The 12,500-nt window shown below is 36.1% G+C and overlaps 2 protein-coding genes across 2 annotated transcripts in view; one reads left to right on the top strand and one right to left on the bottom strand.

The window, feature by feature from the left end:
• Positions 1-7,261, bottom strand: part of LOC137634786 (uncharacterized) — a 22,126-nt gene extending 14,865 nt beyond the window's left edge. Inside the window, exons 1-2 of the mRNA XM_068367325.1 lie at positions 7,257-7,261; positions 6,332-6,374 (exon numbers count right to left, since the gene is read on the bottom strand). Coding sequence (XP_068223426.1) covers positions 6,332-6,374; positions 7,257-7,261 — 48 coding nt within the window. The remainder of the gene's footprint in view (positions 1-6,331; positions 6,375-7,256) is intronic.
• Positions 202-4,611, top strand: LOC137637966 (nuclear pore complex protein DDB_G0274915-like). The gene is made up of 3 exons (XM_068370071.1): positions 202-613; positions 2,111-2,287; positions 3,189-4,611. The coding sequence occupies exons 1-3, from the start codon at positions 343-345 to the stop codon at positions 4,568-4,570; spliced, it is 1,830 nt and encodes a 609-aa protein (XP_068226172.1). The 5' UTR covers positions 202-342; the 3' UTR covers positions 4,571-4,611.
• Positions 7,262-12,500: the final 5,239 nt, after the last annotated feature.

Here is a 12,500-nt window from a genome sequence, read left to right as displayed (position 1 = left end):
GAGAGAGAGAGAGAGAGAGAGAGAGAGAGAGAGAGATTCTATACCTAGCGATGGGCAGATACAAATTATATTTTCATATTATACCTTGACATATAACACCATTTGAATTGACAATTTATTGCTAGTTATAGAACCCCCTTTATCTCACTCCTCTATTCTAAAAAGATCTTTTTATTAATCTTCGAACCATTTCCAGGAACAGGCCAATTCCAGCATCAACAACGCCTTGATTGGGCGTCTCCAACTGGAAACGACCCAAGACAGCTTGACTTCAAACGAGATATCCATGAATCTCACCATACCCAGGGAGGTCACGTGACAGATTGGCCACACAGACGGGAGATGAGATCAGCAGAACTGACGAACAGAATGTCTGGGGTTAACAGACTTTCTTATACTGAAGAGAACAGAGGGACGAGTGGAATTGCTAACAGATTTAACAGACTCTCTTCGGATGTTCCCCAGGTCGCAACGAAGGGCCCTCCTTCGGGAAAGAGGAGAAGAAAGGGGAGTTATATACCTCCGAATCGTCAGAGCAACAAGGCTCTTCAAGGGGCTGGGGTTAAGAGACCAACCAATAGGCAGTACGACTACTATTATGAATCTAGCGGAGGTGGGTATCATTCTCTGGCTGAAATGTTATTTATTTGAAGGGGGACTTGATTTCCAGCTAACATTTCACTGATATAGAACAGTTTTTGGTATCATTCCTCTATATGAAGTTATTTATTAGAAGGGGACTTGATTTCCAGCTAACATTTCACTAATATAGAACAATTTTTGGTATCATTCTCTATCTGAAGTTATTTATTTGAAGGGGACTTGATTTACAGGTCACATTTCACTAATATAGAACAATTTTTGGTATCATTCTCTCCTCTCATTGAAAAGTTATTTATTTGAAGGGGGACTTGATTTCCAGCTAACATTTCACTAATATAGAACAGTTTTTGGTATCATTCTCTATCTGAAAAGTTATTTATTTGAAGGGGACTTGATTTCCAGCTAACTTCCCACTAATGTAGAACCATTTTTGGTATCATTCTCTATCTGAAAAGTTATTTATTTGAAGGGGACTTGATTTCAAGCTAATTTTTCACTAATGTAGAACCATTTTTGGTATCATTCTCTATCTGAAAAGTTATTTATTTGAAGGAGACTTGATTTCCAGGTCACATTTCACTAATATAGAAGTTTTTGGTATCATTCTCTATCTGAAAAGTTATCTATTTGAAGGAGACTTGATTTCCAGCTAACATTTCACTAATATAGAACAGTTTTTTGTATCATTTTCTATTAAGTTATTTATTTGAAGGGGACTTGATTTCAAGCCCACATTTCAATAATATAGAACAATTTTTAAACTTTGTAAGTGAAAATCGAGTGGATTTTCATGTAAAAATTAAAGAAATTCGTATTTCCTTTATATAAAAACATCTCACATCTACAGAATGTTAGTAAAAGAGAAAAATGCGGTCCTATTTCAAGACATATTGCCTGTTTGTTGAGTTCAATATTTAAAGCATGTGGTCAGAACCAAAGCCCCTTTTCCAACAAAGCTAGGACCATAGAGTGCCAGGCATTGGCTGCTGATGACTCAGCAAATCGACCTATAAGTCCACTCCCTAGCTCAAAGGGACGGTGAGGCTGTGATCAAGTAACTTGATCCACTAGGCCCCCATAACCATTATCAACAAATGTCACTTTTCCATTATCATGTACCATGGTCTTCCACTATCTTGGATTAGAGTTCTCTTGCTTGAGGGTACACTCGGGCACACTATTCTATCTAATTTCTCTTCCTCTTGTTTTATTATAGTTTTTATAGTTTATATAGGATATATCTATTTCTATGTTGTTACTGTTCTTGAAATATTTTATTTTTCCTTGTTTCATTTCCCCACTGGGCTATTTGTCCCTGTTGGAGCCCCTGAGATTATAGCCTCTTGATCTTCCAACTAGGGTTGTAGCTTAGTAAGTACTAATGATAATAATACCAATACATCTCCTCTCCTCAGAAGTGGAAGGGGGGATACCCATCCCATTAACACAAAGTCCCCCCACCCCCATACTCTTTTTTTATAATCGTAAATCACCACTTTTTTTGAAGATTACACGGAACCCCAAGAAGGAGACGGTGTCGATGGCACAACTGGTGACGAGTACGAATATACTTCGGGTGATGGGACCGACGAGCAAGAAGGAGACGGAGCTTCTGGGGACACCGACGTGGAATACGTGGATGGGTCTGGGGACGGCGGTGAAACCGTCGAGGTGTTTATTCCAGGTGAGTAATTACTGGAGAGGGATTTGGACCTCAATGTTCTGAATAATTAAGTACTTTCCAATTGGTAGTAGGTTGGACTGTTATTCTGTGTTAACCTAGCACATCACTACAAGCAGATCTCTAAGTAGCCTTGTGAATGTGAATGGTTTGTAATTGTAGAGCTACTCTCAATTATTAATCAAGTCTAGATGTAAATTTTGAAACCATTTAACCAGTTCATATTGCCAATATTTGTAGGAAAATAGTTAAATGAACTCAAATGTTCGAAGCTTAAAATATAAAAGAATGCTAAGTCTTTGAAAGCTTTAAGGAATTTTGACAGAGATGTTTAAAATATCTATTTTTGATATAGCAAAAACTTGGGGCAATAAAATTTTGCAATTTAACTGTTATAAAACAAAAGAATTATATCATTTAAATAGTAAGCACATCACAATTACGAAAGGTAAATTCAAACATAACATTTGGAAATATATGTGAAGAAATATATTCCAGTAAAAAAGCTTTCTTAGTTTTCAGTGGCAAGTTTAGTCAAAAGTTAACAACTTTCAAACTATGACATAGGTCTCCAAAGTTTTTGGAATGACACTCAATGGTTGTTATAAACCATGGTATATGAAGTGTCAATTTTGTTAAAAGTAAATAATTGCTCATATCTATGGCAGGGTCTGTATACATTTTCAACATAGGCCTAGAAATTTTCAGTACAAAGGAGAATTTTTTAGCATACAACTGATAATACCATACCATTAGCCTTATTGATTTTCTGTATTAAGCAGATTTAAAACCAGTGAGTAATAGAAGCTGTGATGCAAACGTGGTAAGAACATACTCTTCAGTTTTCAGAATTGGGATAAATTAAAAAAAAAATAAATTCTTCTTCTTTCATGTTCTTACACAGACGCCACAACAACAACCACTCAGGCGACCACTACAACCACAACAGCTGCTGCACCATCTAGTACCACTTCAACCACAACAGCTGCACCATCCAGTACCACTTCAACCACAACAGCTGCACCATCCAGTACCACTTCAACAACAACTACCAGACCTGCATCTACTACAGCTTCAAGTTCTACATCTACCACTGTTCCCAGTACAGGGTCTAGCACTGTTCCCAGTACAGTATCCAGCACTGTTCCCAGTACAGGGTCTAGCACTGTTCCTAGTACTGGATCCAGCACGGCTTCCAATACAGAGTCTAGCACTACACCCAGTCCTGTACCTAGCACTGCATCTACTCCAAGATCTTCAACCACCACAACAACCTCCAGTACCACTAGCACTACCACAGCTATCACTAGTACTACCACAACGACCTTACCTACCCCAACAGACATTGTGGTAACCACTTCACCTACGCCATACATCTTCACAACAACTGTTGGTAGTTACACCCGAGGTAATCTCTGGGTATGGAGGGGTAGGTCTCCGAGTGGGTCAGCTAGTGACCAGACAAATAACAATCCCTTTGGTCAAATTAGCAATGTTCCAAATCAAAACAGCAATGCCATTGGGCAGATAAACAATCCCTTTGGTCAAATTAGCACTCCCCAAGATCAAGCTTTCAATCCATTTGGCCAAGTCTTCAATGGGCCAAGTGAAACTTCAAATCCCTTCGGTCAAGTCTTCAATGTGCCGAGTCAAACTTCAAATCCCTTCGGTCAAGTCTTCAATGCGCCAAGTCAAACGGTTAACCCCCTCGGTCAAATCAACGACGCTGCGAGTCAAAACACTAACAATTTTGGCCAAATCAACAATTTGCCAAGTCAAACTATTAACGATTTGGGTCAAAATGGAAGTCCGTCCATCAACCAGCAAAGTGGCTTTGGAGTGGTCAGGCTAAGTGGAAGGAGACAGGAAGACACAGCTCATGAGGGTAACTACACTGGAGGTATCAGTTCCAGATTGGGAGCCCCGCAAAGCAACTCTGGCTTGCGCATGCGCAAGATGACTGAAACCGCTGATAAAAATACTGACACAGAGACCAATAAAGCATACGAAGTTATGAAAGCGAGTAGGAAACGTAAGAGAATGAAGAAAAGGAGAAGGAAGATGAAGAAAGTTGCCTCAACGCCTACAGTGCCTGTAATAACAGGGTTCCAGCCACAAGAAGGTAGTGATTTGTCAACGGCTAAGCCTCAGAGAGAGCTATTCTCTTCGCTTAAGTCCCTCCAGGTAAAAGATAGCCAATTGCCAGAAGAAAATGGGAATAAAAAGATAAGGAGAAAGAAAAAGGTTGCAAAGAAACCGCTGAATCTATTGACTGGGAAAAGGTGACAGGAAGGTATAGAGGAGTAACAGCTAACGATTTGAATAAATGTTGCAAGTAATAGAATAATTTCTTTATCCATTTACAAAAGTTGGGTTAGGATAGTGGACTGTCCATCTTTGTATATACCTTCATATATTTCTAGATCAAATTTTTAAAGGTTTAAAGGCAGCTCATTAATGGCAGAGGCAGGGGACAGTGACAATACCTTATCTAGCAAGACAATGCCCTAAAGACTGACCATATATACAAATGATCAGCACCCACGCCCCTTTCTACCCAAGTTAGGACCAGGGTAGGTCAGGTAATGGCTGCCGGTGACTCAGTAGGTAGACCTATAGGCTCCCCCAAAACCACCATACTTAGCTCACAAGGATGGTGAGATTGCAGGCACTAAAGGAACTAACGAGTTTGAGTGAGACTCGAACCCATATACATATGATCAGCACTCACGCCCCTTTCTACCCAAGTTAGGACCAGGGTAGGTCAGGTAATGGCTGCTGGTGACTCAGTAGGTAGACCTGTAGGCTCCCCCAAAACCACCATACTTAGCTCACAAGGATGGTGAGATTGCAGACATCAAAGGAACGAACGACTTTGAGTGAGACTCGAACCCATTTTCCTGCGAGTTCAAATTTCTCGAAGACTGAAACTTATCTTTTCATTTCATTGTCTTGAAAATTGTGTTTGTAAAGATTTAAAGGTGGATCATGAATGGCAGAGGCAAGGGACAGGACAATGTCCTAGAGACTGAACACACACACACACACAAACACGCACACACACACACACACACACATATATATATATATATATATATAAAAGATTAACACCCAAGCCGCTCTTCTTGGAGAAGGACACTCCAAAATCAAACCATTGTTCTCTAGTCTTGGGTAGTGCCATAGCCTCTGTACCATGGCCTTCCACTGACTTAGATTTGAGTTCTCTTGCTTGAGGGTACACACGGGAACACTAAATCTATCTTATTTCTCTTCCTCTTGCTTTGTTAAAAGTTTTTATTGTTTATATAGGAGATATTTATTTTAACGTTACTGGTCTTAAAATATTTTATTTTCCCTTGTTTCCTTTCCTCATTGGGGTATTTTCCCTGTTGGAGCCCCTAGGCTTATAGTATCCTGCTTTTCTAACTAGGGTTTTAGCTTAGCAAGTAATAATAATAATAATAATTATAAAAATAATAATAATAATAATAAAGAGATAGACTTAGATTTAGTTGGTTAAAGACTTCCCTTGCCTAATGAAAAGCACGGGCTCTTGCTTATTAATAGTCCATAAACTTAGATTCCATTCAGAGATGACATTGATTTAATTCGTGTTATACTAAAAGAATGGCGGTGTGGTAGAAGTCCAAAAAATGGGTGCAAATGGACGCGGTAAATACTCTCTTTTTAATGCCTACAGTGTTCCACGTGATATACTAGTGGACAATTAAGTGAGCGAATGTTTTTATGTTGAACAGGATGACATAAGTCTCTCTTCTCAGTTTATATATGACAGATCTATTTTAACTTAGTTCCTGATCTTAAGATATTTTATATTTCTTATTCATTACTACTTATATAGTTTATTTACTTCCTTATTTTCTTTCCTCACTGGGCTATTTTTCCCTGGTGGAGCCCTTAGACTTATAGCATCCTGCTTTTCTAACTATGGATGTAGCTTAACTAACAACAACAACAACAACAACAAAAACAACAAAAACAACAACAACAACAATAATAATAATAATAATTAATATAGGTACTTACATTCCTCATTCTGTGAGTCAAATCTAAGCCCTTTTCTCCGTCTCTGAAATGTAGAGAAATAAAATGATTATAATTACAGAAAAAGAATATTGCTAATATAAATTATAATAAAATATATAAACAAAAGATGGCAATAAAACTAATAATGATTAAAATCATAACAATATGGAGACTTAGGGCACTGATATTGATAGAAATAAATATCCCGTGAATGAAGTTTGCGAAAAAACACCTGAATGAGTTTCCCATAAAACATATCAAGGCTCAAGAAAACGTTTTCTTTGATGAAACAGAAAATGGGATATTTAGGAGTCTCTATCTTATTTCAAACATTCCATTTCGGTTTGGAAGTTACAAAAAAAAAAAAAAAAAACAGAACAGTTCTATGATAATATATGCTGCAAGTTTTGAATAATACTAGCAATATTACCTAATTATATTATAAGCTACAGATATTAATATGAAATAATAATAAATTTCGAATAATTCTGAATAAAATGTTAATAATATATGGATAAAATATTATGGTACGATCCTTGTAACGAAACAAAATAACAAAATATATGAATTATATTACACAAAAAAGAGAAATTTTTCAAAAAATGAAGGCTTTATAAAGAGAAAATTGGAACTTTGAAAAAAGTATATATATATAGAAGAAAAACGAAACTAAAAATGACGATACAAAAAAAAAAAGAATAAAAAAATAAATAGAAAATAAAGAAATATGAACCTCAAAGAATAAGGAAAAAGATGAACCCAGTAATAAGTAAAAAAAAAAACCTTTAAAATAAAATAGAATATAAACGAATTTCCGAAATTCTCTCGCCAGGAAGGTTCTATAAGACCTACGAACCAGATAGCTTCAAGAGAAAGGTGGGGGGGGGGAGGTACCAAGAACTACCCCTCTTCCCCCCCCCCTTACGCCATCATCCTCTGTCATATATGCTGGAGGAAATGGGAGGAGCCTGTGCAGTATTCAACACAAAACGTTTAAAAACCAATCGATTATACCAATGCTTTAGAGAGAGAGAGAGAGAGAGAGAGAGAGAGAGAGAGAGAGAGAGAGAGAGGTCCTCGAATCAGAGATAATGAAAAAGGAAGGAATGAATGAATTCTGAAAATAATGCTTTGGTCGTACAACCATTTACAATGACACACTCTCTCTCTCTCTCTCTCTCTCTCAATACACTTACAAACGTATTGTGCTCTACGTTTACGAGGGAAAAAGTTCCCTTCGCCAAATACATCTGTTTACATAGCAGAAGCTAACAGACAAGCATATCTCTTTAAGATAGAATCATTAAAACGTTTGAGGGGCGAAAGATAAACAGGCTAATAGAAAATTTTTTTTTAAGTTAATAGAATTTCTAAGGCAAAATAGAAAACGTTTTCAAGCAAAGAAGAAATATTTTTGAAAAGCACATATGCATCTGTTTTTTTCCATTTGAAATTTGAAAAACATTTTCCCCTATGGGATTTGAAAAATCTTTTACTCCTTTGGGATTTGAAAAAAAAAACGTTTTCCACTTTAGTATTTGAGAAAAAGTTTTACCCCTTTGGGATTTGATAAACGTTTTCCCCTTAGGGATTTGAAAAAATGTTTTACCCCTTCGGGCTTTGAAAAACGTTTTCCACTTTAGTATTTGAAAAATGTTTTACCCCTTTGGGATTTGAAAAACGTTTTCCACTTTAGAATTTGAGAAAATGTTTTACCCCTTTGGGATTCGATAAACGTTTTCCCCTTAGGGATTTTAAAAACGTTTTACCCCTTTAGGATTGGGAAAACTTTTCCCCTTTGGGATTTGAAAAATGTTTTACCCCTTTGGGATTTGAAAAACGTTTTCCACTTTAGAATTTGAAAAAATGTTTTACCCCTTTGGGATTTGAAAAACGTTTTTCCCCTTTGGAATAAAAGAGTTGAATGATTTTTCACAAAGACAAAGAAAGGATACAACTCCGCCATATGCGACTTCGAAACGTTCCCAGAAACCGGGAAAACCAGAACATAAAACGTTTTTTTTTTAGGAGACTGTAACTAAATGCACATCGATCCATGACGCTCCTCTGAGTTACCTCGTGATCTACGCCAACTGCAAACACCACATCGACTTTAAGGGGTCAGTAATGTTTCGCTCCCTTTAGCCCAATCTCTCTCTCTCTCTCTCTCTCTCTCTCTCTCTCTCTCTTTCGGTAGCTCCTTTGTCCTGGAAGTACGACGTTCTCTAAAGCAACACACCCGCCCCCTTCTCCCAAAGGGGTACCTCTTGCATCGACGGCCCTCCTGGTATGATAGTCCCCCCCCTCCCCAGGGTAGGGTAAATCCGTTTTCTATACATCGTTTTCTATCGGATTTAAGCATTCCAGCAAATAGCTATTGAGTATTGATACACACATTGAGTGATCTTTATATAACTTTGCAGTATTCAGCAGTATCTAATCTATTCTTAATTGATTTTAGGGTAAAAATAGGACAATTTCACAACCAATTCTTGTCCCCATTCATACAATCTACGATCCTATTTCAGAGTAATATTTGCATTAAGAGAATCAGATCAATACGTATTTTGCTTTCAAGCATATAGTTATCCATTTGTTATCATTAGAAAATACCGATAAAAGATAATAAGTATAAGATGAGACACTAGCTGGTTCTATTTTTTTTTGACATTATTATTATTATTATTATTATTATTATTATTATTATTATTATTATTATTATTATCAATATTATTATTATTATTACTAGTTTTTATTATTTAAATATATGAAATATCTAATCTAATGTTGTTACTGTTCTTAAAGCATTTCAATAGTTCATTACTTCTCTTGTAGTTTATTTATTTCCTTTCCTCTTTGGGCTATTTATCCCTGTTAGAGTCCTTGGCCTTATACCACCCTGCTTTTCCAACTAGGGTAGTAGCTTAGCTAATAATAATAATAATAATAATAATAATAATATCATTACTATTATCATTATTAATAGCTAAGCTACAACCCTACTTGGAAAAGCAGGAATGTATAAGCCCAAGGGCTTCAACAGGGAAAAATAGTCCAGTGAGGAAAAGAAATAAGGAAAAAAATTATATAAGAAGTAATGAATAAAGTATTTAAAGTCCAGATCAGTAAAATCTTTAAAATAGATCTGTCACATAGAAACCATAAAGAGAGACTTGTGTCAGTCAGTTAAATAATAGCAAATCATGAATCACAGATATGGGGGTTAATAAATAATAAACAATAACAAAACAATGTAAATATCATATTTGTTAATGACTGTTCTTATTTACCTATTAAACATATACGTTTTATTTTCTACTATAGGAAAATTGGACTCAATTAGATGTCGCTAAATAAGTTGTGGACTCAATCATGTAGGACATTAAAAAAGCATAATTTCAAATTTAGGTATTTAGTATATATATATATATATATATATATATCTGAAAATCAACACAATATCGTGCTCAAATAGAAATAAATTTCTATCTCATAATGGGATCGAACCTTAGCCCCTTCAAATGAAAGGCTAGGTCGCTACCAACCATACCACAAGAGGCTCTAAAAGTGGCCAGCGTGGTGATGAAAACTGGAAAAACCACAGATATGAATAAGGACATGTCTGAGGCCTTTGTCCTGCAGTGGACTCGCACAGGCTGCCTTTTTTGTGTATATAAATATCTTTAGTCAGCTGTTTCTTCATAACCACAAGATATATTAGGTTGAACTAGGCCATAGATAATGATAGCTTTTAGAATATGCAGTCGTCAAAATAAGGGCTATGAGAGAGAGAGAGAGAGAGAGAGAGAGAGAGAGAGAGAGCTTTGTCGTGAACTGTGACGTAGAGGAGAATCTTTGACTGGCAATGTCTGCTAGTCAGAATCGTCTGTGAGCTGCTATACCGCTTCGGGAAGGACGGCTTTGGCTCACACAAGCCGAGAAGGGACCTGACCCGATATGGCCCCTTTAATGGCAAAACTCTCTCTCTCTCTCTCTCTCTCTCTCTCTCTCTCTCTCTCTTTCCGCCTCGTTCACGCATCGCTCTACCGCTTTGTTTCTCTCCCACACACGAACACACACATACACACACATACTCTCTCTTTTACTTATTTTCCCAACAATGTCTATATACCTGGCATTTCTTCTTTTCATCTCTGGTTAATTGACCTTAACCTCTGCGACTCCAGTCATCGCCATGAGCTTTTTTTTTTTATCTCTTTCCTCTGGAGAAGAAAAAGAGTCACAGGTTGCAAAGGGCTACTTGTTGAACAACTGGAAATCCAGGAGGAACACATTATATAAGGCTAATTTACCTGTTATTAAATGAATATTTCTCTTTTTATATATATTTAAATGATTTTAAGGAAAAATTTTATAATAAAAAGGAAAAGTGTGGAAAGTACTCCGGCAATATAAGCATCAAATAAAAAAATATTCTTGAGGTCGTGTCTGCGCAGAGCCCTAGCTGGGGGCTTTGTGCGTGCGTATGTGCGTGTGTGTGTGTGTGTGTGTGCCACGGAGTGAGGGTGTTTGTTAGTATGTTCATGTGTGTGTGTGCTCTCGCTCGAAGTTGTTATGCTCGCCACGTCACTTGGGGGGAAGGGGGGAGGGGAGGTAAGAGGAAGAAGGCTTCTGTGCGACGCAGGGGGAGAGAGAGAGAGAGAGAGAGAGAGAGAGAGAGAGAAATATAATGCTAGCTTCTTCATTGCAGAGAGGGCCTGAACGTGACTTCCATGTTAATGCCTTGATTATATGAATGGTGTATTTGCCTTTCATGGTCGGGAAAAAATCTCTCTCATTTTACGCGAAAAAAAATAAAAATAAATAAAAAGCCGATGCTTGAAATACTTATTGGGTGGATCACGAGTGGGCAATACTGAGAGTTGCCACGTTGTCGCTGTAATCCAAGAGTAAATGATATTATAGACTTTTCGCTTCATATTTATATATTTAGGGATGAAGTTGCAGGCCCCATGGGGTTTTCCCATCATGGTTAATTCCCACTGCAGCTGAATAGCTACCAGGGACTAAAGAAAATACTAAGATTAACTGGAGAATGATAGGATTTATCAAAATGTTTGTAACGTGATCTAACTCGTTCGGAGATTCTATCAAGAAAATCTTTTTAATAATATTTTTAATATTAAAAAATATATATTTACAATTTTTAAATTTTATAATATTGTTAATCTTTATAGAGCTTCAATGATAAAAAATACAAGCACAAAAACAACTTCTTTATCCCAGGTAAAAATAGAAATTTTTAACACCATTCGTTGTGAATTGATTGATTAAATGTATTAAATAATTGATATAAAATTCCACGTTAAGTAAAACAAACCCTGGATAAAAGAGCGGGGTAGTAGTAGTAGTAGTAAGTAGTAGTAGTAGTAGTAGTAGTAGTAGTCGTAGTAGTAGTAGTAACTCGTCCTCCAATACATCCAATTATTGTCTACAGTCAGACGCGACTTTAAATGAGAGAGAGAGAGAGAGAGAGAGAGAGAGAGAGAGAAGGTTTATTCTCGGAAGTCTAAATATCAATTAAATGTTATAAATGAAAATTAAATACAATTAGACTTTCAGGCAACGAATTTTCAATAGATCTGAAAATAGCCAATAGTCGTCTTCTCTTTCTTTAGCAGAGAGGGAATATTTTGTGAATCAGTCTATTGAAAATAGTTAAATCATTAATCAAGAGATGTTAGATTCAAAGTCTCTAGCCTTTAGGCCTTATTTTATATTTGCCAGTACAAGAGCAGCAACCACAACAACAACAACAACAAAAAATAACAACAACATAGAAAAATGCTATAACATTTGGTGGTGTAATCAATCTGATATAGGCTTAGTACTCAGCTTATATCACTGAAAATAATGACACCCAAATTATATAATAAAAATACACATATTTTTGGATTTTAATTATACATTCTAATAAAAATACTCAATTTTTTTTTTGCATTTCAATTAATAAATGATATGATTTTCTTATCTAAGATGTAATTCTTATCTTAAAAGACTTTTGATTAATTTTGAAAGTCTTAGATATTATATATCAACATTACGACCAAATATTTACTTTTCGAAATCCTCCGTTTTACCATTTTAAACCATATATTATATGATTTTCTTATTTATTTAAGATATTATATATATATATATATATATA

This window comes from Palaemon carinicauda, chromosome 3 (genome assembly GCF_036898095.1).
Source record: "Palaemon carinicauda isolate YSFRI2023 chromosome 3, ASM3689809v2, whole genome shotgun sequence".
In the NCBI taxonomy this organism is placed as follows: Eukaryota; Metazoa; Arthropoda; class Malacostraca; order Decapoda; family Palaemonidae; genus Palaemon; species Palaemon carinicauda.
Note: the sequence above shows the minus strand (reverse complement) of the source record. Positions and strands in the feature narration are given on the sequence as shown.